Genomic DNA, 26,689 nt, shown 5'->3' on the forward strand with positions numbered 1-26,689 from the left:
ACTGTGTCCTCCATGGGCCATGGTTTTCCCCATTCATGAAGTGAGAATGTGGCACTGAATGGTGGTGATGGTTTTGATCATAGAATTCCAAGGCAGCTCCCAGTAGTCCTGTTCCCTGGTGTACATGACCTGTATAATCCCCCTCTCTTGAGTGTGGGCAGGAGTATGAGTATGTGATGGGAGAGTCACTCTGTTGATTAAGCTACAGCATATAGATAAAAGTATATGGGATAGTCACTCCCATGAATACATGACTGATCATGGATATATGATTTTAAAACTCCCTGGTAACAGACTAGAGTAAGATTCTCCTGCCGGAGTGAATAAGTAAGACCGCATACCATGAGAGGTCTTCCCAGGTGGCGCTAGTAGTAAAGAACCCACCTGCCAATGCAGGAGACTTAAGAGACAAGTGTTTAATCCCTGGGTCAGCAATATCCCCTGGAGGAGGAAATGGCAGCCTACCCCAGTATTCTTGCCTGAAAAATCCCATGGACAGAGGAGACTTGTGCACTACAGTCCATGGGGTTGCAAAGAGTTGGACTCAACTGAGCACACGTGCATAGCATAGCATACTATGAAAGGACCCCAAGGCCAGGACCCTTGGGTAGCCTCCAACGTCAACAGCCCACAAGAAAACTAGAATCTCAGTCCTACAGCTAAATTCTACCAACAATCAGAATGAACTTGGCAGAGAAACTCACAGTCTGATGGCACCTTGATTGCAGCCTTGTGGCATCCTGAGCTGAGGAGACCCACCTAAGCCTGGACTCATAAGCCATGGAAACAATGAGATAATAATTTTGTTTTATTTTAAGCTGCTAAGTTTGTGGTAATTAGTTATATAGCGTTAGAAAACTAATCTGTCGTTCCTTCCAGTACTAGCACGCCATGATTCTAAATTTCCTATCTCCTTCCTGGTGCTCCACAGATGCCCTGCGTTTCCATGCTAACCTACAAAGACAAAACAAATAAAAGTCTTTTCCTACTCAGGGCCATGACTGCTAGAAATCTTCTGGATGCCAAGAGTTGGCTTAAACTTTATTGTGAAGGGATATTTCCCTTCTCTCGTATTATTCAGCCATGAGAAAGAATCTCTTAGGAGAAGGTTTATCCTATAACAGCTTTTAGAGTAATCAGACCTCTAAAAAAAGCTGATCTAGCTCTTTTTTTTATATCTTTTAAGTAACACAGTGTGTCCCTGAGTAACAGCTGACTTCATACCTCCCTGGTGTTGGAGATTTGTTGCCACACTTTTTCCCCTATGGTAACAATTGTAACAAAGATATTGCATTTTCACCTACTTGTTTCTTTCTACCCTTGCCTGTAATTGCTGCCCCCACCTCTTGGGTTGATGTCCACATATCCAAATCATGCCATCTTTGTATTTTATTTCAAATCACTTATTTATTTTTGGCTGCACCATGAGTGGCATGTGGGATCTCAGTTCCCCAACCAAGGAGTGAACCCATGTCCTCTATCCTGGAAGCTCAGAGTCTTAACCACTGAACAGCCAGGGAAGTCCTTCATCTTTTTGTTCTAAATCACCTGTATTTTTATCCTTTTCAAGAATTTTGCAAAGACGGAAGAGGGGAATGATGCTTGTTTTTTCTCAAATTCTTCTTAGGAGTTTTTTTTTTTTTTAACTGTACAAGAATGAACTCAGTGGGCCACTCTCCGTCCACCTTCTGATGTCTATGTCAGAAGCTTTCTCTGTCCGTTTTTCACTTTAATAAAACTCTGCTACACACACACACACACAAAAGAATGAACTCACCCCAAAACAGCTGAGCTATTACTGCCTTCTTCTGACACAGTGTAAAAGTGTGGAAGTGTCTCTCAAACTGTTCAGGACACCCTTCTTTGCTGGCCTTTGTTTAGGAGCTGTAACTGAGTAGAATTTAGGTTATTTGGTGGAGAAGTAGGGACAAGGGGCCATGCAGGCTGATACCCACAGAATGTAACCTAGTAAATCCCCAAATGGGAGATAAGTCATAAATAGTTACATGTGAGTACCTCACTTTGTTCCTGTTTGGAAAATATTTGTCCTACTGTAGAATGTTGTTGTTCTTTAGTCACTAAGTCCTGTCCAACTCTTGCAGCCCCATGGACTGTAGTCTGCCAGGCTCCTCTGTCCATGGTATTTCCCAAGCAAGAATACTGGAGTGGGTTGCCATTTCCTTCTCCAGGGGTCTTTGCAACCCAGGGATTGAACCTGGGTCTCCTGCAATAGCAAGTGGATTCTTTACCACTGAGCCACCAGGAAGCCCTGTACTTCCCTTAGTAGCCTGCAGCAAAAGTAGGATTTGGAAAAGATTGGATGAGAGCCCTGAATAGGAGAGTTGGATGTTTCAAGTTTGGGGCTATATACATATACTGCTGTGCAACTCATTACTCCTAAAGTTATCCGCTTAAAACAAGAAACATTTCATATCTCACAGTTCACGTGGGTCAGAAATTCAGGCATGGCTTTACCTGAGTGCTTCTGGCTCAAGGCCTCTTAAGAGAATGCAGTCAAGGTGTCAGCCAAGGGCGTGGTCTCATTTGAAGGCTCAGTTTGGGTGAAGGAAGACAGAGGATGCACTTCCAAGTGCATCCACGTGGTTGTTGGCAGGCCTCAGAAGATCCACTTCCATTCGCAGACAGATGAACCTCTCTGCAAGACTGCCTCATGGTGTGGCAGCTGGCTTCCTTCACCATGAACAATCTAAAAGATATTGAAGAGCTCCCAAGACAGAAATGGTCTCTTACAATCTAATCTTGGAAGTGACAGCTCATCATTTCCACCATATCTTCTTAGAAGTGTATCAGTAAGCTCAGTCTACTTTCAAGGGAACTGATTATAAGGACATGAGTGCCAGGAGGTGGGGACTGCCTGTGTGTGTGTGAGTTGTTCAGTCGTGTCCAGCTCTGTGACCCCATGAACTGTAGCCTGCCAGGCTCCTCTGTCCGTGGGGATTCTCCAAACAAGAATACTGGAGTGTGGGTAGCCATTCCCTTCTCCAGGGGATCTTCCCAATTCAAGGATCGAACCCAGGTCTCCTGCATTGCTGGCAGAGTCTTTACCACCTGAACCACCAGGGAATCCCTATGAGCAAAGCTACTGAAAACAATGATTTACAAATCCTTGTGTGGACATGTGTTTTCACAGATTGCTGGCTCTTACAGTATTTAGCTAGATCAGAAACTGCCAAATTATTTTCCAACATGGCTGTACCACTTTTCATTCCCACTAATGAGTTCTAATTGATTATAATGTATTTTTGTCAGCGCTTGATATTTTCTGTCTTTTATATTTTACGCTAGTGACATGTAGTGGTATCTCATTGTGATTTAAATGGCATTTCTTTAATAACTAATGATTAATTTATTTGAGCATTTATTTGTATACTTGTCATTTGTACACTTCCTTTGTGAAGTCTGTTCAGTTTTTCTTTATTGCCCAGTTTTAAATTGGGTTGTCTGTCTTTTTATTATTGAATTATAAGAGTGATTTATACAGTATTCTAAAATCCAGTCCTTTATTAGAAATGTAATTTACAAATATTTTTTCCCAGTTTGTGGCTTGTCTTTTCATTCTCTCAATGTTATATTTCAGAGATCAAATGTTATTACTTTGATGGGGTCTAATTTATAAATATTTTTTTCATTTATGTATTATTCTTTTGTATTGTATCTAAGAAATCTTCTAACCCAAGGTCACTAGGATTTCCTCATATCTTCTAGAAATTTTATAGGTTTAACTCTTAGTATGTTATGAAGTGAAGGTTCATATAAAAGGTTCAATAAAAGGTTCACTTTTATTCTTTTTGGGTAGCCAATGGTTCTAGCACCACATTTTGAAAGGACTCACCCTTGACTTACTTCAGTGCTTTGTTGAAAATCAATGACCTGTCTGTCATATATGTGAGTCAGTTTCTGGACCATCTTATTCTGTTGATCCATGTGTCTATTCTTTTACCAATATGATACAACTTTGATTACTACAGCTTTGTAGTAAGTCTTGAAATCAGGGAGCATAAATTCTTCAACTTAGTCCTTCTTTTCCAAATTTGTTTTGGCTAATCTGAGTCTTTTGCATTTCCATACAAGTTATATAAGTTTTAGAATCAGCTACTGTATCTGTGCAGAGGTCTGTTGAAATTTTGAGTGAGATTGACTTAAATCTAGATCAGTTTGGTGAGAATTTACATCTTAGCCATATTTACTGTTCCTATCTAAGAACATGATGTTTCTCTATTTATTCTGGTCTTCTTTAATTTCTCTTTAAATTGTTAAATTTATACCTGTGTATTTTTTGATGCTACTGTAAATAGTATTATTGGAAAAAGCATTGGTTTTAGTTTTGGTTTCCTTAAAGTTTTCTTCTGCTGGGATTTTGAATGAAGTCAGTAACCTGATTAATTTTAGACTTGATTCTAGTCTGGAAATGACTAGATTTCTAGTTGCATGGTCTTTCTCATGTCAGTTATTTTTTATGAAATTATCCGAAGGCAACATTATCGGGTTGAACATTTCCAACAGGTGGCTGAGATATTTTGATATCTTAAGTTTGAAAGTTAATGATTGTAATTATTAAAATGAAAAAAAGAAAAATTATAAGGAAGAGAGACTGAGAGACTTTAAAAATGGATGTTTTCCATTTTTATTTGGTTTTATCAGCTAGAACTCTTTGGTATCAAGTTATTCAAGTCACCTCAAGCTATATAGGGTTGTCTTACAGAAGTCAGTGACTCCATGTGGTAAGGCGAAGGAGGAGACTGGCACCAGAACTGGCAAGCCACAGGACTGCCTCTTCATTTCTCATCTCGGCTTCATTTATATATTTCTCCGAAGCCCATGTTCCCAAAATTACAAATCAGCCAACTGAATGGCTTTCCTGGCCTTAATTCCAAATGTATAGAGGGATGGACTTACAGGTCAGGTGTTTCTGATTCTGTTAATGATGGTGGAGGAGCAGGGCTAGGTGCTGTAAGATAGCTGCTGCAAGCCCACTGAAATGGGGTAGACAGTCCATAGTCACTACTGCCACTGAGAGGAATGTTCAGTTTCACTGTTGTGCAGTTCTGTCTGACTCTTTGTGACCCCATGAACTGTACCCTGCTAGGCTTCCCTGTCCTTCACTATCTCCTGGAGTTTGCTTAAGCACGTGTCCATTGAGTCAGTGATGCCATCCAACTATCTCATCCTCGATCACCCTCTTCTCCTCCCGCCCTCAATCTTTCCCAGCATCAAAGTCTTTTCCAGTGTTTTATCACGAAAGTAGAAATGAACAGGAGTTTGAAATATTGAGACAAATCCAGATTTTCTCTGATTTAATTTTTTTTAATTAAGATATAATTCACATAAAACACTTATTAGTTTCAGGTGTCCAATAGAATTATTCAATATTTGTATGTATTGCAAAATGATCACTCACATTAAGTCTAGTTGACATCTATCACCATACATAGTTATAGAATTTCCTCTGTTTTAAATATTGATTACCTTGTTCTAATATCTTGATGTTTCTCTATCATTTTTTATGTTTTCCGTTATCTAGATGGCTTTGGAAGATTCAGAACAGAAGCACACTCTTTTACATTCAGTTTTTACGGATCTCGAAGACTTGTCAGCGATTTTTGAGACAGATGACTTAGCACAGTCCATACAAGAGTTAAGTCATCAAGTAGCAGCTTTACAGCAAAGAATCACAGAAAATCTTCCACAGATTCAGCGAATGGCTGATGTAAGTTGGCACTATAAAGATGTAACTTCTTATTTTAAGTTTTTATTTCATTTGGTAAATTAGAGTTATGCTGCCAATCAGTTCCTACAAAGACACATTGATCTGATATATATTTTTAAATTTATGTTATTTTTTGAATGATACTTGACTTTGTGCCCTATAGTAAAACTACAATAAAAAATCATATCCCCATTCGCAGTTCAGAAGTGGTCTTTTAAAAGGGAAGAACCTTGGTCAAATATGCTCAGTGTATTCTCTTTGTCAGAGAGGAGATATTATTGATTTAAAAGCACAAATTAGCAAAGAGGGAATTAAAGCAGACAACTTCCCAAGACTTCCGTGACCTATAGCAAATATTTATTGAGGGGATGCTATATATGAGCCACTGGACTTTTAAATAATTTTATTTATTTTAGCTTGAAACGTGTGAGGCATTTATCTAAGGATGGAGTCACACGGCAAAGGCAGATGCAGTTAGTCTTAATAATTTACCTTTTACTTCTCAGTTACATTCCCTGCAATACACTTAAGTAACGTCAGAGAATCATACTTGTTAAATATTCTTATTCCAAAATTGTTAAATGTGTCTACAACTTTTCACAGAAATTACCATAAAATGCATTATATACTTTTATATACTTTCTTAAATGTAAGGTGCAGAAAATAATTTCAATATGATTGAACTTCTCATAATATGAAGACATCACTATAAATTACTATAATTACTGCTTCATTTGCTTGTAGAGTTATGTTTGTCCTGTATTGAATGGCTCTAAATTGCTATAATTTGAAACCCTTTGTCAATTTCTATGTAGTTTTTTCTATTCCCTTCATTATTAAGCATACCTTATTTTTGCTGCAGTTTATTTGCATTAAGCTCTAGAGATCTGAAGGCCCTCTTACAGTGTGAGTGGACTTTAAAATGTAGGTTTTATAGCACATGTTCTTAAATATGTGGGTTTGATAGCAAAAATTGCAGCATTTTTACTTTAATGTTTTGGCCATGTTCTAGAGGTTGACATTGACAGGAGAATAGTCACTGGACAAATGATCTATTGTTTATGTTAACCTGAGTAGGTTATAAGGTACTTTAATGATGCTGCACATAACAACAGTTAGTTAGGGAATTGGCAAGAAAATCTGTCAATTTTCTAGCTCCTTGTGTGTTTGTTTCCCAAGGGTGACCGTATCATTCTACTTAGAGTAGTAAGAATTTTTTTTCAACATTAGACCCACTTGTATTCAAGTGTTTGAGCACATTCCAAAGATAAATCTAAAGAGTATGCACGTAATTGACAGTTTACTTAAAATTGGTTCAGATGCATTCTGCTTTTGTTCTCATAGCATAAATAATTAAATATTGGCCTCTCGAGGATCTTTAACCAGCAACTATATGCAGTGGTTTGTGGTGTTACATGCCATTACTAACAGAACAGTATTTTTACTGAAAACAATCTACTTTATCTGTGAAGCACTTTGTTCATTTTTAAGAGCTACAAGTGGCAAACATGTTTTGGTTAAACATGAAAATAAATGGCAACAAATTGTGTTTTATAAAGATGATTAACATACACTGCATGAGTGTGTTATTTTGTTTATGAAATTCTAGGATGTGGTTGCCATTGAAGCAGAAGTAAAATCAATGGAGAAGAGAGTTTCAAAAATCAAAGCTATCCTGTTATCCAAAGAGATATTTGACTTTTCACCTGAAGAACATCTTAAGCATGGAGAGGTAAGCATAGACCTGTTTAAAAATCTTTTCTCTTAGTACTTATTATGCTTATTTTAAAATATGTAATAATATGTGAGTAAGAGCAAGATCAAGTTGAAAATGTCTATAAATATCATGTTTTAAATCCTATTCATAGTGGTCTCTGTATAAAGATCATTTTCCTATAAGTTATTTTTTCAGTTAATTTCTTCCTAAAACTCCAAGGTTTGGCAGTTTTTCCTTCAAGTCAAACCTAACTGTTTAATAGTCTAGGAGCTTACGCCTCCTTACTCTCTGAGTCAGGAGAATTGGGTTCCAGCCTCAGCTGCTGTGCCCCTTTGCCTTTACACGATTGGTTAATATTTCTTGGATTTGCTTTCATGACTATGCAGTGGTTATGCAGTGATTATGTTGGACAATTATAACATGTACAGAGCCTCTAGCGCAGAAGCTGGGACATACTGAACAGCAGGCAGATGTTGGTTCCCCCTCAGCCTATCAGTTAAGAGTGTGGACTTTGGGCTCAAGCAGCCCTGGGTTCTAATCCCAACCCTGCTTCTTCGTGGTGTGTCCCCATGTGGGTCTTCTAACTTCTGTGAACCCAATTTCCTTACCTGTTTTGATCTCTGCCTCCTAGGACAGTTATGAACATTAGAGGAAATAATGTATATGAAATGCTTAGTAAAGTGAATATGCTCTTGTAATTTATTCACTATGTAAATCCAGATTTCTATGGACAGGATGTCATTAAAGTGAAATAGAAGTATACTTTTGAGACTTAAGAAATTTGACAGGATAGTTATCCCTTCAGTGCAGTAAGCATTTTTTGAGGGTCTGTTAGTGGGAAGCCCTGTGCTGGGTGCAGTTGCTGTGAGAGTTTGTAAGGGGGCAGTACCTACCTTACATGGCTCACTGCCTGGCGACAACACAGAAAGCAAAACAATGGTTCTACAGACAGAGGTGGGAGGGGAGAAGGAAGGAAAGGCTGTCCAAATGCGTCATGTTGTGCTGGAGGGTACTTTTGCCCCGGGCATTCTTTCCTGAGACCCCCTAACTACCAGATCACAAGTAATATTAGTTCTTTTCAACCTGAGCTAAGAAACTGTTTCAAAACTGTAAGGACAAAAGTTTAATTTTTAATTGATTTAAGAGTGGCCTTTTTGTCCCCCACTTGTGTACCATGTTTATCTAAGGTGATACTGGAAAATATACGTCCCATGAAGAAAACCATTGCTGCAATCGTGTCTTACCAAGTGGAACTGAGGTTACCCCAGACAGGAATGAAACCTCTGCCTGTGTTTCAGCGGACAAATCGGCTTTTACAAGACATAAAACTGTTGGAAAACGTGACTCAGGAACAAAATGAATTGTTAAAGGTGAGTGGCTTGTGATGACAGCCAGCCTGTTGGATGAAAATGTTCAGCAAAAGCTGGTTTTGTTTCCAGTTTTTTTTTTTTTTTAATTTATTTATTTTTTTTTAAATTTTTTAAATTTTAAAATCTTTAATTCTTACATGCATTCCCAAACATGAACCCCCCTCCCACCTCCCCTCCCCATAACATCTTTCTGGGTCATCCCCATGCACCAGCCCCAAGCATGCTGCATCCTGCGTCAGACATAGACTGGCGATTCAATTCACATGATAGTATACATGTTAGAATGTCATTCTCCCAAATCATCCCACCCTCTCCCTCTCCCTCTGAGTCCAAAAGTCCGTTATACACATCTGTGTCTCTTTCCCTGTCTTGCATACAGGGTCGTCATTGCCATCTTCCTAAGTTCTTGTTTCCAGTTTTAAAGGTTGGATCGATCAAATTCCCACGACAGTAAGACACTGCCTGTGTTGATTCTTTTTGGTCTCTTCCAGTATTATTATCCAGGAGCCAGCATTGATATAAGAGAGTATTTTATTGTTCAGATGGAACTAACATGATTTTTTCTTAGCTCTTACCCTTGTTCTGGTTGAAGACATTGAAGCATAGTTACGGTCTGTTTCATTCGGTTCTTTAATAATCAAAGATCTACATGGGTAAAATGCTCTGGGAAAAGAGTCACCCTGCATAGTGCACTTGGAGTCACATGAGGCTGACGGACCCAACACTAATCTCTTTATACATCTCAGTTGCTTTCCTTTTAATCATTTCATTTTATTACCAACATGATGCAGGTGAAGTAGGCACTTTGCCATTTTATTTTTACACGTTAGGAGACTAGTGTCCCAAGGTTAGGTGATTTGATAAAATACCAGAGTTAACATGTGTCAGGATTAATTTATGTACAAATAAGACAAAAATTTGGGTTTCTCGCCTCCTAGTAGTATTCTTCATATTAGAGTCTCTTCTTTCTAACTGATGGCATCTTCTAGCCTCTCCCTGAGGGCTTTCTTTTTATTCTTACATTTTGATTGATCTCAAGCCAAAGAATCTATAGAAATTGCATTTTACTTTGGTTCAGTTCAGTTCAGTTCTGTCACTCAGTCGTGTCCGACTCTTTGCGACCCCATTTGGTTTGTGTTCCTAAATCAACAACCACTCCTATAGGAAAAAAGTTCCTGAAAGAGCCACGGACTTTTCAACCCTCTTGGTAGACTCCCACATTCTGCCTACTGTTGTTGATTAGGGGGTCAGGGTAGGAGAAAAAGTGATTTTTCCTCCTTCCCACTTATCCCCTGGTTATAGAAAGAAAACTGCTATCTCTTTCTCCCTCTTCAGTTTCATTCACATTTGGTGATCACTCTGTTCTCCTAAGATTTGAGGATATTGTATCTCTGGTTTGAGTCTTAGCTCACAGTCTCTCTGGCCTAGCTACTGATCTGGGTGACGTTATTTCCTAACATCCACAGGGAGAAAAAAGACCTGGCACTTAATGTACTTTTTTTTTTTTTTAATAATATAAAGAGAAAACAAAAAGCAATGATAGAAAGTTTGATCTATTTTTCATCTTTTTGTTTTTTATTGGTCTCTCGGTTAGAAAAAGAAAATAACAGTCCTGACTATGCTTTAAAATGACTCCTTCACAAGATAAAAGGGGGAAATAGAAGAGGAAATTAGGTTTTGTACCAAGTTAGATATCAAGCTGTGCTGCTAAAATTTTCCATCTTATTGTGTTAGTGGAAATCAGATATTTTCTCAGGTATTTCAAAGCTAAGTAAACTGATAGTAATGAAAATCATAGAATATGGTGCATTTCTTTTAATTTCTAGTTAGATATTGTAAGTGCTCTCATTGTAGAAAATAAGACAAATTACTTTTGAGGGGAGTAATGGGATGTAGCTCATTACTGAGGGCTGGGAAACAGGTGTGTGCAGTGAACATAGTTATTCATTTCTAGCCTGTGGCTAAAATTATAGTTAAATGTTAAAGAAAATATAAGGGAGAATTCTGTGTTGACCAGAAACTTTGTAGTTTCAAAAGGCATTTAGTTTCATTGTGAAGCATACCAAGGAAATATCCAGACTTTCTTTTCAAGTCCGTTTCTTTGACTTTCATCACACTTTGATTGTATCATTTAGCACACTGGTAGGTTCAAGCTCTTAACACCAGATTCCAGATATTGTTCTGGTCTGCCTTATTCTTCAAACTCTAAAGCCTCAACCTCTTACCATAAAAACATACATCACAGATCCCAAAGAGTACCAGGTGAGGATGTGTCTGTACCAGGAAAATCTATCATTTCTCAAATCACTTGTCCTTTCCATTCTCAGTTAGGATTGTCACCTCTTTGTGTAGAAATATGACAGGGGATATGTATTAAATGTCTTACATGACTATCAATAGTTTCATAAAACTTAGCCACTTTGTTTGCTGCTGCTGCTGCTAAGTTGCTTCAGTCATATCCAACTCTGTGCGACCCCATAGACGGCAGCCCACCAGGCTCCCTTGCCCCTGGGATTCTCCAGGCAAGAACACTGGAGTGGGTTGCCTTTTCCTTCTCCAGTGCATGAGAGTGAAAAGTGAAAGTGAAGTCGCTCAGTCATGTCCGACTCTTAGCGACCCCATGGACTGCAGCCTACCAGGTTCCTCCATCCATGGGGTTTTCCAGGCAAGAGTACTGGAGTGGGCTGCCATTGCCATTTTGTTTACATGCTATCAAATGCTTCCCAGAATAAGCCCATTACACTGGGATAACTTAAGAGCAAATATATGTCTAATTCAACTCCCAGCATTGCCCAAGGTGCTCTGGCATCTAGTAGAGCAAGCCGGTCAGGTGCCAGCTTTGCACATGTTGTTCTCTGTGTTTAGACTACCGTTCCCTATTAAAAACTGTGTAGTTGTGTATTTGATAGAATTGATTGGAGTTTGGAACAGGGATAGGTATTGAAAGGAACCCATTGGTCTAGTTGTTGGATTGTAACAGATTCTTCTTGGGGGTTTATTTATAGATAGTCATAAAACAGACAAATGAATGCAATGAAGAAATAGAAAAATTGAAGCAGATCTTAAATAATTATCCAGCTGAATTCTCCCATGAACATATGTCAACAGACCCAGCTGCCAACCTGTCACAAGTACAGGTATGTTTCTTTCATTTGTCTCACTCATTTGTCCAGCAGTTCATTCACTTCTAAGCTGTTGGTATCTAGAAACGTTTTTGATGATACAGTTTATTTCCTACTTCTCTCTTTCAATTGAAGGTATTTGATGTATATGATTACTTTCTATGCCTATTTCATTAAATAGGTTATTATATAATTATCATAATGGAAGTCTCTTCAAGTGTCTTTAGCCTCAACTTGGTGCATTTGGCTGGTACCAAAGAAGCTGATATAACACACGGTATTTGGACAACCTGACTTCCCAGCTAGCGTTCTGACATAGGGATGCAGGCTGGGCTTTAGAGGTAAAGACTGAATGCTGTTGTAATAAAGAGTTCCATATACTAAGCAGTCTCACCATATGCCATAATTAACAATGTCCTACAGGCCCAGGTACAATGGTTTGCATGTTACCTCTCTATTGCCATCAAGTTGGTGTAGGCAAGCAGTTGCTGTGGTATTCAAAACCAGGTTTTACCACTTTCTTTCTACAAGTCATAAGGCAAATTCTTTAATGTCTAAAGTGAAGTACAGGGAAGTCTAAGATGACACAAGCTATTAAGTGTTGGACTCAATAAGGCAGACTCAATGTGTTAGTGATTCAGTATTATAAAAGTGTCAAATTTCCCTTTACATTAAAAAATTCAAGAACTCCAAGGAGCTTTTGTGTATATTAAAGTTCAGAAAAGTAAATATATCTATTATTTTAAAATATTGATAGTAACCCCTTAAGTATTAATGGAAATTATATTTTACAGGAAAAAAATATAGTGAGAAGAGTGACATTGTTTTGCATTTTTGCAGATCTAATGAGGATCTGGCTTTCTAGAAGACAGCTAGATTCTCACCTGGTTCTGCATTCAATCTTTTGAGATATATAGTTTTGTGTGAGGCGTATAAAGATGATCCAACCTCTCAAAGACACATACATTGGAAGAGAAATATTTTAATAATGCTTTTGAATAATTTTGGACATCCTTTGAAACAACACTAAACTCTGACAAGTAGAATCACTCACAGGTTCATTGCGAAATGGAATTTGGAGCCATGTCAGTGAACTTTCATAGTCTTACATTAAAATCCATCAGTCTGTCTTATACTTGGAATGGATCTCCAGCCATGCATCATTTTACAGCATCATGCTTGATCATTTGGAAAACACGTATTTGACTTGTTATGTAGATCCTCCAAATGATGACACATCCCAGTAGCCAATATTAAAGAATTCACATTTATTAACATCTACAGATGTTACCTCTTCAGAAAAATCTTTATGTGTATTATATACATATGTATGTATAGTTTAACAACTGTCTTTTTTTCAAGTAAAAATAGTATTCCATGAAAAAAAAATGGATAGGTCAGTTTGAAACTTAATCACAGGAGTGCTTTTCCTCAACCATTAAACTTGGGTGTACAACAGAAGTGCTTTATGCAGGCTTCCCACTTTGTCAAACAGAGTATTAAAAATACATGTTCTTTACCAAGGATTCTTAACTGAAGTTGGCTTTTTGTACAGTTAAATTCATGATACTAAATTACTAAATTTAGTATGATGCTAAATTACTAGATATGAAGCATCTAGTAATGCTAATACAGTTGATGTTTCTGCCTTGGTTCCTACCAGACGTCAGTAGTTTTACCCACCATTGCTGTCTCTGGGGTCGCACAGAGTCGGACATGACTGAAGCGACTTAGCAGCAGCAGCAGCAGCTTTTACTACATCACACAGTGAATGTGATATACTGTCAACACAGTGAGAAAGGCCAGTAACATTTTGGTATTATTATGAAAATGATCTTGACCTCATAGAGTGCAGACCTCCTGGGGTTTGCAAATGCCGCTTTGAGAATGGCAGCTTTGTGCCCTTCTCTACCTCCGTAATGCCAGTGGCTCTGGAGACTGGTCTGTTTCTCTAAGTGCTGTTCTAACGGCTGTAGTGTTATATCTGTTGGGAGGCACTGTACCTCTGAAGTTTAGTGCTTATTGAAAAGGGACACACCACAGCCAACTCAGATTGAATTAAGTTATCATTTCCCAAAGCAATGGCAAGAAGTTTCACTTCAGACAGAATAGGGGTATGGTGTCAGAACGTGTGCGGTAGCACTGGAGTCATGGGGGCTGGGTGTCAGAAGTCCAGGTCTGTGCTCTGTCACTGGCTGCAGCTCTGGACGAATCACCTTCTTTCTCTGGACTTCAGAACTTTCACTCATAGGTGGAGTTTCTCTGTCTCTTAAAAAAAAAAAATGATGATTCTATCAATGTCTCTAGGATAGATGGATGGAAAGGAGAAATGAGGAAAAAAGGAATGAATGAACACAGGGTTTAAAGAATATGTTAGGAACAAAATTTCAGTACATGAAGTTCTGCTAAAAAGGAGCAGGGCTGTCTTCTGATACAGTTCAGGCTTTGAATGATGCCTTTCAGAGTACTGGAGAGGAGGATGTCCAAATCCAGGATTCTATGACTCTGTAATCCTCTTAGACAGACAGTGGGCGTCTGCACTTCTACTGCCCATGTATGACATTTTATTCCCACATATCAGTCACACAAATTTTTTAACCTTATAAAGCTTGGAATCATCTCTTCATCATCCCCATAACAAATTACACTTCACAGCACCTTTATCTGCTTATTTATTCCCATATGGTAGGAAGCTTTGGCTATAAGAAAAAAAGCAAATGAATTTAGTAAAACTAAAGAAGGCTTCAAAAGTGACAATAAAAGTGTGAGATTTCTAGCCTCGTTTTCTCTCTGGTTCCCAAATGTTAGTCTGCATACAGATCTTCTGGAAGTTTGTTAAAGTGTGGTTTTTTACCCCCTGTGGATTCTGGCTGGTCAGTCCTATGGCCACTGAGGTGAGGCAACCCTGGCTATACCCCATGGTCAGCGATGGGGCTTGTTACAGATTTCTGAGCCACCACTTGACCTCCAGCAATTGATTGACAGGGTGTCAGGTGAGGCTAAGGCATCTTAGAAGGAGATCATAAACCCTCCCTGGATCATTTAGAAACGACTGGAGGGAAGGGAACTATGCTGTACCAGGGACTAGTTCATAGCTGTGCAAGCTCTCAGCATAGAAAAAACTTCAGGCCTTGCACCAAATGCAGCAGGCTTCTGTGGCAAAGGCATTAGACATCCCAAACCAATGCAAACATTCTTTCTGCATAGGGAGAAATCGAAGACATGGAAAAGCAGATTCTGAGCTTGAATCAGAAGAAAGAAGACCTGCTGGTGGACTTGAAGGCTGCCATACTAAACCTTCACCAGCATTTACAACAAAAACAGCAAGAGTTAGAACAGGAAGTGGTGTCAGTCGGGGCATCCGAGGAGAATGCAGGGGCTGAGAAGGATGCTTCTGAGTGGAAGGTGGGTATGGCTATAGTTAACAATGGTCCCACATTCCACAAGAGCTTTAAATTGGTAGTATTTTTCATCTGGAAAACCTATGGCCTCTATATTTATGGCCTATAGAAAAGAAATTTCTTCAAATGGAAATACTCTGCCTGAGATAGTCACAAGTGAATATTAATTCTCAGGGTGTGTCTGTGCTGGACTCAATCCAGAATTCTTATGCCCAAGTTACCTAAGAAGGTGCTTATGAAATCCCATGGGTGGGTGGGTGGCAGCCACCCTTTGAAGTGTCTTCCTACCAAGCTGTGAGCCCATTGCAAACTCAGAAATGGGCCCAGCACCTCTCAAAGCCCACTTTGAATCTACATCAGTGAATCGCATTCTTGAATTGTTTGATGAGGGGCCACAGAAGGCAATGCAAATGAAAGGGATCTAAGATTTGACCGAGTCATGATATTTGGCTGGATGAGTTGAGAGTTGCTAAACCCAGAGGCTGCTTGTGTGGGTGGGCATCCTGGATAAAGTGAGTAAAAAATTAGCTACATAAAAAAGCAGCCGAACCGGGATCCTGATGACGTTGAACAGCAACCCAGCCGCAGGTCTTTGTGCTGTGCCTTTCAGTTGAACAGAACGGGTTCCGTGTCCTTCCTGCCAGCACTCGAGGAAGAGGCAGAAGAGAGCTCTCTGAAGAGTGAAGTAAGGAAAATGATTTTCTCGTTCAAGTTTGTTAGAAGCGTAATCTCTAAAAGGTCAATGAGAAGATCTTAAAATGAATGGAAACATAAGGATTTTTTAAATTCGATGCCAGTATTTTGTAAGGGTGACTGAAGTAGTTATCTTATGTTATTAATGTTTAAGTGCATCTACACCTACTTCAGGCTGGAGTGGGATAAATGTAATTCAGACACACTTGTTGGCAGAAGGGAGAAGATGAAGCTCTTTGTCATATCCTGACTTCTGAGTACTTTCTCTGGAGTTTTGAGACTTTGCTGTTTGGCTGGCACTCCTGGTGGCTTTATCTTTCCGTATTTGAATTACTTTTGCAGTCAGACAGCACTGCCAAGGACACAAAGAACGGTGTTAGCAACTAACCCTACTATGTTACTTCTCCTATCAGAACTGGTTGAATGAGACCTTTACCAGTTTTCTCATTATGTCAATTTCCATTTCATACTTTAAGAACTAAAGCAGTAATGGGTCTGAGCCAAAGGGAAGAGAATTGCAGCAACTGACGGTTTTTAGTGTCGCCTACGTAATGAGCAGACATTCTTCCTGCACATTTCATAGATTGCTCAGTAGCTCCACGGTCACACAGAATAGCCTGTAGTCCTTCACTATATCAATGGGACACGTGGGCTGAGTGCTCAGATGAGGAGGAGTGAGGCTTATATACTCTGACCGTCAGACAGCTTTGTGATCCGATTCTATCTCTTCATAGCAGAGAAAATTTTGAAAATGAAGGAGGTGCTGGAGCCAAAATAAGAGTACATTTCAGTATGATTCTAATTCGAGACCTGGATTTGCCTCTGAGCTGATATGTTTATAATCATTGTTTGTCTTTGACATCAGTCAAAAAAATACATGTTGTTAAAGAGCCTTTGAGATTACATTTACCAAAGCAGATGAAATTCCTAAAGTGCTGTTTTAAAGGTCCCCTTTGTAGGACGTGAACTGACTCCCAACTTTAAGAATATTTTTTTGGCTTTAGGAAGAGCAACCACATTTGGACTCCTGTGATGTAGTTAGCCAAAGAAATCAATGATAAATAGCGGGGAAAGGGGAGGAGGGGGTGGAATGAAGGACTGCAATTATACTGCCTGGTAAGCTGAGTGTTACATAAAAGAGATAAGGAGGATGCTGTTATGATGGTAGGAAATCACCTCCCTCTGCTAATCAATTGATTGCTGTGTTAGAGTGGAGATAAGAAAGCAGAGCCGTCTTCCGGGTTCCCGTCTTTACTCTGGAAATACGACAAGGACGTGGAGGAGGACAGGGCATCCTCGTCCTCTGGAACAATCATTCAGGTAATACTGTGTGGGTCACATTTCTTGGGGGTGGGGATGGGCAGGGATAGCAAGTCAAAGCAAAGAGTTTCTTGTTTGAAAGAATGTTTCAGGAGGGAATCTATATGGGTGAAATTTTTTAAACTTCTTAGCGCTACCTCTGCACAAAGCAAAGACAGCTGAGTATTAGTTGCATTTCTTTTGTGAGCTCAGTGATAATGTTATTACTGAGTCCCTAAGTCATGTCCGACTCTTGTGACCCCATGGACTGTAGCCCACTAGGCTCCTCTTCATGGGATTTTCCAGGCAAGAATACTGGAGTGGTTGCCACTTCTTTCTCCAGGGAGTCTTCTGATCCAGGGATCAAACCCACGTCTCCTCTATTGGCAGGTGGATTCTTTACCACTGAGCCACTAGGGAAGCCTGTAAGTACATACCTAAGGAAACCTCAAGTGAAAATCCAAACTGAAAAAAAACAGTTAAAGGAGCAGCTAAAAGGTTGACCAATGTGGTTAAAGCATTTAACATGCCTCTTTTGGGGGTAGCAGTTGAGGGTGAGAATTCTCTTTTTGAACAAAGTAGTGTGGAAGATAAATTAATGAAATAAGTCTTTTTGCTCCTGCTTCTGCTTCATTGACTATACTGAAGGCTTTGACTGTGTGGATCACAACAAAGTGTGGAAAATTCTTAAAAAGGTGCAAGTACCAGAGCTTACCTGTCTCCTAAGAAATCTGTATGCAGGTCAAATAGCAACAGTTAAAACTGGACATGGAACAATGGACTGGTTAAAAAAATTGGGAAAAGAGTATGTCAAGGCTGTATATTGTTATCCTGCTTATTTAACTTATATGCAGAGTACATCATGTGAGATGCTAGACTGGGTGAATCACAAGCTGGAATCAAGATTGCTGGGAGAAATACCAACCAACCTCATATATGCAGATGACACCACCCTAATGACAGAGTGAAGAGGAACTAAAGAGCCTCTTGTTGAGGATGAAAGAGGAGAGCGAAAAAGCTGGCTTGAAACTCAACATGCGAAACATTAAGCTCTTGGCATCAATCCCATCAATTCATGGCAAATAGAAGAGGATAAAGTGGAAGCAGTGACAGATTTTACTTTCATGGGTTCCAAAATCACTGCAGATGGTTGACTGCAACCATGAAATTCAAATGTGCTTGTTCTTTGGAAGGAAGCTTTGACAAACCTAGACAGCATATTTAAAAGCAGAGACATCACTTTGCTGACAAAGGTTCTTAGAGTCAAAGCTATGGTTTTTCCAGTTGTCATGTATAGATATGAGAGTTGGACTGTAAAGGCTGAGCATCAAAGAACTGATGCTTTCTAATCGGGGGGCTGGAGAAGACTCTTGAAGAGAGTCCTTTGGACAGCAGGGAGATCAAATCAATCAATGCTAAAGGATATCAACCCTGATTATTTATTGGAAAGACTGCAGCTAAAGCTGAATACTTTGGCCATGCAAAGAACCAACTTATTGGAAAAGACCCTGATGCTAGGAAAGATTAAAGGCAAAAAGAGAAGGGAGCAGCAGAGGGTGAGATGGTTAGATAGCATCACCAACTCAATGGACGTGAATTTGAGCAAACTGGAAAACACTGGAGGAGAGAGAAGTATGGTATGCTGCAGGCCATGGGGTCACTAAGAGTCAGACTTGACTTAGTGAATGAATAACAACTTTTTGCTCCTTGTGAGCTTATAAACTTCTTCAGTCTCTCAAAATAGAGGGCAAAGGCACTCACATTAGAAAATCATTTCATGCTGATGTGAAGACGATGTTTTTCTCTTGCTTCTAAAGGATCTCTGCATCTTTATGATCCACACTTCCCCCCTCACCTGCCTCCTGACTAGGGCTGACCCTGCCCAGCTCCCAGGCCAATCCTTTCTTTGATAGTTGGCATGGGGACACTTATGCCAGGGTCTTCAATCTCTGCCTCTTGGTTGTGTCCTTTCCTCTCTACCAAAGTGTTCAGATTTCCCTTCCCTAATAAGTTCCTTCCCCCATTGCCCTATCCCTCCCAAAGCCCAGACCATCTCTTTAGAAACTGCTCTGCCTCCACGGGTACCCTTCTCTCCATATCTGCCTAAGGACTTCCTTCCTACTCATCCATAAAGACACTTTTCAACTCCCACCACCTCCAAGAACCCCCTGTTCTTTCCCTTTGTTTTCCCATAGCATTCTGAACCTCAGTTATTATAATTTATCACAGTTTTAAGCATCGATCTGACACAGTTTCATGAGAAGCAGGAACTTTATCTTCTACATTTTGACGTCTGTACTGGGCTGATTATGCTACTTTGTCATTTATTTGTTTCTTTGTGGCTGTGCTAGGTCTTCCTTGCTACCCAGGCTTCTCTCTAGTTGCAGGGATTGGGGGCCACTCTGTTAGTGCTGCCCCAGCTTCTCTTGGTGCAGGGCCCAGGCTCTGGGCACCGGTCAGTAGTTGCAGCTCACGGGCTCTAAGAGCACAGGCTCAATAATGGTGGCGTATGGGCTTAGCTGCTCCGCAGCTTGTGGGATCTTCCTGAACTGGGGATCAAACCTGCGTCTCCGACATTCGCGGGTTGATTCTTTACCACTAAGCCACCTGGAAAGCCCTCAATATGCTACTTTAATGTGTTGAATTTCTTGATCCTGGTTTCCAGATCAATTTCATGGTGCTTCCTCTTTCATTTATGGCTAAATGTCTTTAGTTGGTGCTCCTCTTTCTTAGCTCCATTTGTAATTGAGATTTTGCCCCTTGCTATATTTATACTGCCATTGACTTCTGGATATTAATTTTCAGTTCAGTCACTCAGTTGTGTCCAACTCTGTGTAACCCCATGGACTGCAGCACGCCAGGCTTCCCTGTCCATTACCAACGCCTGGAGCTTGCCCAAACTCATGTCCTTCGAGTTGGTGATGCCATCCAACCTTCTCATCCTCTGTTGTCCCCTTCTCCTGCCTTCAGTCTTTCCCAGCATCAGGGTCTTTTCCAATGAGTCAGTTCTTTGCATCACGTTTCCAAAGTATTGAAGTTTCAGCTTCAGCATCAGTCCTTCCAATGAGTATTAAAGAGTTGATTTCCTTTAGGATTAGCTGGTTTGATCTCCTTGGTGTCCAAGGAACTCGCAAGAGTCTTCTCCAACACCACAATTCAAAAGCATCAATTTTTCAGCGCTCAATTTTCTTTATGGTCCAACTTTCACATCCATACATGACTAATGGAAAAACCATAGCTTTGACTAGATGGACCTTTGTTGTCAAAGTAACGTCTCTGCTTTTTAATATGCTGTCTAGGTTGGTCTTAGCTTTTCTTCCAAGGAGCAAACGTCTTTGAATTTCTTGGCTGCAGTTACCATCTGCAGTGACTTTGGAGCCCAAGGAAATTAAGTCTATCACTGTTTCCATGTTTTCCCATCTATTTGCCATGAAGTGATGGGACTGGATGCCATGATATTAGTATTTTGCATGTTGAAGTGCCCTTTTATTAGCCCTGATCCTTCTTGACCTCTAGCAGTAGCAACCCCTTCCTTCTTGAAATGCAGTGTTCCTCTGGCTTTATTAATTCTATACGTTCTTGTCTCATCTATCTGCAGCCCCTCTTCCAGCTCCTTCTCTTTACCCATCTGTCATAGTGGGCATTTCCCCCAGTGGTTTACCGCCTTCTTTCTTCTCTGTTTTGTCTCATGGCAGTTTCTCCTCTCATAAGTTTTGTAGTCGCCTCTATGCCACAGATTCCCAAATTAAATCTCTGGTCTTGATTTTTCCTGTAAATCTGTTCCACATTTCTACCATCCAAATACATTTCTCTTTTTGAATGTGTTTTCTCAAAACCATTTACCAACTTTTCTTCAAAGCTTACCCTTCCTCATAATCTCTCGATGTCTGTCAGTGGCACAACTGTCTTATCAGTATCTGAGACAGACTTCAGCGTCATCTCAGGTGCCTCGTTTGTCTGGCCTTTTATGGCTACTGCTCAAGTGGTGTCCATTCAGTCTTTACATCCTTCTTCTCCCATTATTTTTGTCATCATCCTATTCCAAGCAATTGTTAACTTCTTCCCTAGACTTTAAGAGGACTCTTCTAAGTGGATTTGTAGCCTCCAATCATTTATACATCTTATACTTAACTGATGGATCTTCCTGAAGCAGTTCATTTAAATTCCAGTCTTTCCTAGATTCTGATTACTGAATAAAATGCAGTGTTCTGAGCCTGGCATTCCAGACTTTTCATGATCCCAACTTACCTTCCCAGTTTTATCTAAGTTTTACCTTTAGTTCTTGGTTCATGCCTCTCTAATAGCAGTTACTGTTTTCAGTACATGGAGCTCTTAGGACTTACTAGGTGCTTTGTATATATCATCTTGTTTACTAATCACAGGAATGAGTGAGCTGGGTTGTGTTACCACTTTAAAGATGAAGCAGGTGAGGCTCAGAGAGTCCAGGTTCATCTGTGCAATATCACCCAGCTTGTAAGTAGAGCAGTCAAGATTGGTTAATTACAATATGGATACTTTTCCCACCACACTGGTCTTTTGTAGAAGTTTCGTTTTCCCCTTGCCTAACCTTGATTAACCTAATAAATGTATCAAAGTGTACATCCATTTAAAATGTGACACGCATTGTTAAACTGTCCTCTAGAAAGATAATAATTTTATTTCTACCAGAATGCATGGAAATGCCTCTTTCCTGACCCCAAGCTAATATTGGATATTTTCAACCTTAGTTAAAAATAGCCAGTGGGTTAAGTTGCATATATTCTAAGAATGTTGTCTATCACTTCAGGTGTGAATTGGCTTTCATGTTCTTTTTTTATGAATCATGTATCCATGCCACTTGTCATTTTCTACGTAGAAGTTGATGTGCTCCTTATTTATTTGTAAAAATAATTAATACATTAAAGATGTTAACAGTTTGCGAGATGTCATCTCAATCTGTTATTTCTCTTTTAACTTAGATTATGATGTCTTTTTGTGGCATATGTTATTTATGTTGTTAATACTAACATTTTTTCCCTTTATTGTCAAGCTTTAAAAGTTCCTTCCCACTCTTAGAATGGAAACAGATTCACTCATATTTTCTTCAAGAATATGGTGTATCTTTTACATTTAAATATTAGATACAATTGGAATTCATTGTTAGCAGTGAGATAGAGATTTGGTTATGTTTTTCATGAAGTGCCTGGATAAGATAGTTGTTCCCAAATTTTAAAGTTTCATCTTTCCTTCATTATTGAAAATAGGACTTTTATCACATAATCTTATTTGTTTAATTCTCATAATAATTCATTTAAATACCTAATTCTCTGGATTTCTTATGTGTTCCTCATTAACCACAGAGCTTTGGAGATTTAAGTCTTCAAATAAAGATAAACTTGAAGAACTTGATTTTTTTCCCCTAATTAGCAGACTTTTTCCCCCTCAATGTACTTGACTAGTCTAGACATTTTTGTAAGCAGGTGATTTGTAAACTGAGCAGGTGCAGAAAGGGCTTGTATAGCTTCAGGGCAGGAACTTTTCTGAACCTCTGATTCTTTTCTTTACAGGAGGCAGCTGGGAAAATAAGCACATGTGATAGTTCCATGGCACAGGTTCTTGAACCAGACCTTCTGAACACCGAGCAAGGCCCAGAATTTTCCCTGAGCCCCAACCAAACACCAGAGGTAGGTCCCTGTTGCTGATGGGCCATCTGCCAAAATCCCTGGACTAGCACCCAGAGAGGACAGGCTTTCTGTGTTTGCAATATTTTATATCACCAAGCAAGAGGTCTTTGTGAACTTTAACACCTTCATGTGTGCTGCCACGCTGGAGAACTGGAAGATTTGCCATCAGATGTTTACATGGAGACTAAGCATAGTACAGACTAATCATGGTTCACCACTTGCCAGGATGAACCAGCCTTTCCATTAGTATCCCCTTCTTTTTTCTGTAGATTCAACTTATGGGGGTGACAGAAGTGGAGGAGAGCAAATATTAATTAACTACCTATTACAGTAAAGGCATTTGTGTTTTCTCTCTAATCCTCAGATTAAATAAGGTAGGTTAACATGTGCCATACATTTACAAAAGAAAAATCAAAATTCAGGGTGTAAAAGTACAGTTAGTAAATGGAGGAGCAAGGAGGCAGACTCAGAATATTCCAGTCTGCCTTCCTAATTTGAATATTTAGTATTTAAAGATGTAAAACTGAGGCAGATTTGGGCTCACCAAATAAGCTGCCACCACACCATCCCAGCGGCATATTTAGTATCTGTGCAGATGCATTTAGGTCAGGCACTCTACCTAAATCTTGCCTCTTAGCACAGTAGGCAGCACATCACTCTCATAACCTGAAGGTCCTGAGTTTGAACCTCAGAGAACGGCAGATCCTTCACTCTGGGGCTTCTCAGGTGATAATGAACCCGCCTGCCAATTCTGGAGACGAAAGAGATGCGGGTTTGATCCTTGGGTCCAGAAGATCCCCTGGAGGAGGAAATGACAACCCACTCCAGTGTTCTTGCCTGACAAATCCTATGGACAGAAGAGCCTGGTGGGCCACAGTCTATGGGATCGCAAGGAGTCAGACACAACTGAAGCGACTTAGCAGGCTAGGCACTTTAGCCAGGCAGTTTTGCATTTTATAAAAGGGGGTGGTGTGTGCAGATGTTTGTAGAATTGATGGAAAAGTATTTAAAGGTTTAGTATTTTGGCATGAAATACTGCTACAGCCAGAAAATTCATTTGCATTTTAACTGGATCTTGGTACTCAAATCAGCGATGTGTTGTACAGAAATCAAGTACTGTCACACTCATTGACTGAGAGGCTAACTTGAATGCCAGAATTATGTCAAAAATGTGGACTTGTAGACCCCAAGGCATAACAAAATCAGAGATTGAATCCTGGGTCTAGGATTGAATCCAGTGACCATAGGCAGTTTGAATAACTTCTCTAAGCTTCAATTTCCTCATCTGTACACTGGGAATAATGAGCTTGTGGCATAAAATATGAGATAGTCTTAGCACAGTAGCTTAGCTCTAGAACCCAGTAAAAGATTGGGTATTATTAATTTATATTAATGCTTTAGAGATGACTTAATTCTCTAACAAGACATATTTGTGATCATGTATTTTTAGCCCTCCAAAATATACAGTTATAAAACTTTGATTAAAATAATTTCTACTTTTTAAATTTGGGGTTATCATTTGAAGAAGATACTCAGTGGGCCAACTACTGCGGGAAAAAATATAGACTCAGAATTAAAAGATCTTGGAACTGTGTGACCTTGGGCAAGTAATTTATGTCTAGGCCTGAGTTTCTCAGAATGTGGTGGGATGGGAGGGGTGTGAACTGATTAAACATTAAACACACTTGGGTTTCTTTGGCTATAAAATAAGGTGTGAACTGATTCCTGGCACGTTTCCCAGACCACCTTCAAATATTAAAGTTCTACTGTTACAGATAATCTTTTTGTCTTCCATTACTTTTGGATTCTTTCCAAGTTCAAATAACTAGCAAATAAAAACAAGATTAGTACTCCAGCTTCCATATTTCCTCATTAATTCAGTGAGTTAGAGAATGCAAAGAAACTCGATTTTGTCGTTTGTTTTTTTTTAACATCTGTGGCAGTTGTAGGCGCTTAAATAATGTTTTTGAATAAATAGGAAAGGCAGATGGTAAATCTCTTATTACAGATTAATTAATCAATCAATCAATCACTGTTAACAGATTTTTATCTCAGGTGACAAAAAGGAGGATTGCAAAGTTGTTGCCACTGAGATATAACAATATCTGAAAAAATCTGAAAACTAGGAAGCAATTAGATGACTAGAAATTGATGTCTGACAGTAAACTCACATATGAGTTGCTTTTTTAAAGATCAGAATTAAAAAAGAAAAATGAAATGGGTGAATCTAAATATGGATCCGACTGCGTATTAGCTATAGGGAAAACACGGTACTGGGAAGACTTGCTTAGGAAGGTGATTCTTAAAGAAAACTCTGATTAAAGCAGAGGAGAAGTAGCATTTTGGCAGAAAAGGCAGGCATCTGTGAGGTAAAGAGATGGTCAAGGGGAATGAGCACAATTCAGAGGACCCTTCTGTTGAACCAGCTCTTATAATCCTCATCAGAGTGTGTGTGAAAATGAGTGGTATTTTCATATCCTGCATATTTTTGTTACCATTTACCAATTTTGTCTGCCTCTATTGTACCAAAAGTTCTGTGTTTAAACAAAATTCCATAAATATTATGAAATAGGTACTTGAGTTGAGATAGGGTATATATTTGTGAGCAACTCTCATTTCTTAGTTGGCCAAAATTATGCCTTGTTAGATGCTGAGATGTAGTTAGCAAAGCCTTATATAGAAAACATTGTCATTTCCTCATAATCAGAATGAATAAAGTGTTTATGTTGTTGTTTAGTCGCTCAGTCATGTCCGACTTTTTCGCGACCCCATGGGCTGTAGCTCGCCAGTATCTTCTGTCCACATTGACAGGTGGATTCTTTACCACTGAGCCACTTGGGAAGCCCTGAATAGATATCACTAATTTGGTAAAGCAAAACACAAATCCTTATTCCTAAAAAAATTCCTCTAGAAAGGTCAATAATGCTGTTTCAGTATTTTGGAAAAAGATGTGGGAAGCAAATATCTGTATCAGTTCATCTTTTGCCTCCAAATTGGAAGTATCTATCATATAATTACCAGAATACTTTTACTTGGTACCTGGGAGAAATTTTTCTATGGGATTGATAAACAACCTAGTTGTTTGAATATAAAAAAAACACATCACACACATCCTGCTTTCTTTATACTATACCGTAAGCATCCATTCCTTAACACGGTAATATTTTAGTATCTAGAAGCTGAAAAGTAACTTTAGAGAGTGAAGAATACAAGAAAAGTTTCCAGATTACCCTAATGAAGCTTATCACTTGACTCAAGCTATTTTTAATAGAGAAAGATAAGTGATAGCAGGGAGGAGGGAAAGCTAAAATATTTTATCATCTTAACCACTTAAGATGTTAAGTTAAAAGTGTGAGGTATTAATATATTTTCCTTGTGTCCCCGCCAGTGTGTAAAGATCTTTTTTTTTCTGTTTGAACAGAGGGCATAGCAATGTAAGCATTGCTTAATCATGTGTCACGCAACTTTAAACACTGGCCAATTCGCTGCAGTGTTTCAGACACACACACCCACATGCACACCCTCTCGCGCACACTCACCTGTCTCCTGGGACCCACCGTTTAATGAACCGCCAGCCTGTTTGCGTCCTCCCTGCCCAGGAACTCTGCGCCTGTGTTCGTGGAGATTGGCTGCTTGGAAACCTGGGGCGCCAGGTCACGTGATTGTTGCTATGCCTGTGAAGGTGCCTTCGTTTCT

General features: G+C 39.4%; 1 protein-coding gene and 1 long non-coding RNA gene across 14 annotated transcripts in view; one reads left to right on the top strand and one right to left on the bottom strand.

Annotated features, from left to right (window-relative positions):
* SYNE2 (spectrin repeat containing nuclear envelope protein 2) overlaps positions 1-26,689 on the top strand; it is a 323,976-nt gene that overhangs the window by 195,264 nt on the left and 102,023 nt on the right. For 8 of the 12 annotated variants that reach the window (XM_060418145.1, XM_042252596.1, XM_015097110.3 and 5 more), the window contains 8 exons: positions 5,543-5,728; positions 7,338-7,460; positions 8,633-8,815; positions 11,821-11,952; positions 15,145-15,342; positions 15,949-16,023; positions 17,241-17,351; positions 22,877-22,993. In XM_060418145.1, the coding sequence (XP_060274128.1) occupies positions 5,543-5,728; positions 7,338-7,460; positions 8,633-8,815; positions 11,821-11,952; positions 15,145-15,342; positions 15,949-16,023; positions 17,241-17,351; positions 22,877-22,993 (1,125 nt within the window). Of the gene's footprint in view, positions 1-5,542; positions 5,729-7,337; positions 7,461-8,632; positions 8,816-11,820; positions 11,953-15,144; positions 15,343-15,948; positions 16,024-17,240; positions 17,352-22,876; positions 22,994-26,534; positions 26,676-26,689 lie in introns of those variants that run through there. The other 4 variants (XM_042252600.2, XM_060418150.1, XM_060418151.1 and 1 more) reach the window with 1 other exon arrangement.
* On the bottom strand, positions 13,191-26,611 carry LOC105607030 (uncharacterized). 2 transcript variants are annotated; one of them, XR_001434953.4, is made up of 2 exons: positions 26,533-26,611; positions 13,191-14,205 (listed from the first exon to the last, which is right to left on the bottom strand). It is a non-coding gene; the product is annotated as an uncharacterized LOC105607030 (long non-coding RNA). The 2 variants fall into 2 exon arrangements; XR_006060406.2 differs by having other exon boundaries at positions 13,191-16,383.

The sequence above is a fragment of the Ovis aries genome, chromosome 7 (assembly GCF_016772045.2).
Source record: "Ovis aries strain OAR_USU_Benz2616 breed Rambouillet chromosome 7, ARS-UI_Ramb_v3.0, whole genome shotgun sequence".
In the NCBI taxonomy this organism is placed as follows: domain Eukaryota; kingdom Metazoa; phylum Chordata; class Mammalia; order Artiodactyla; family Bovidae; genus Ovis; species Ovis aries.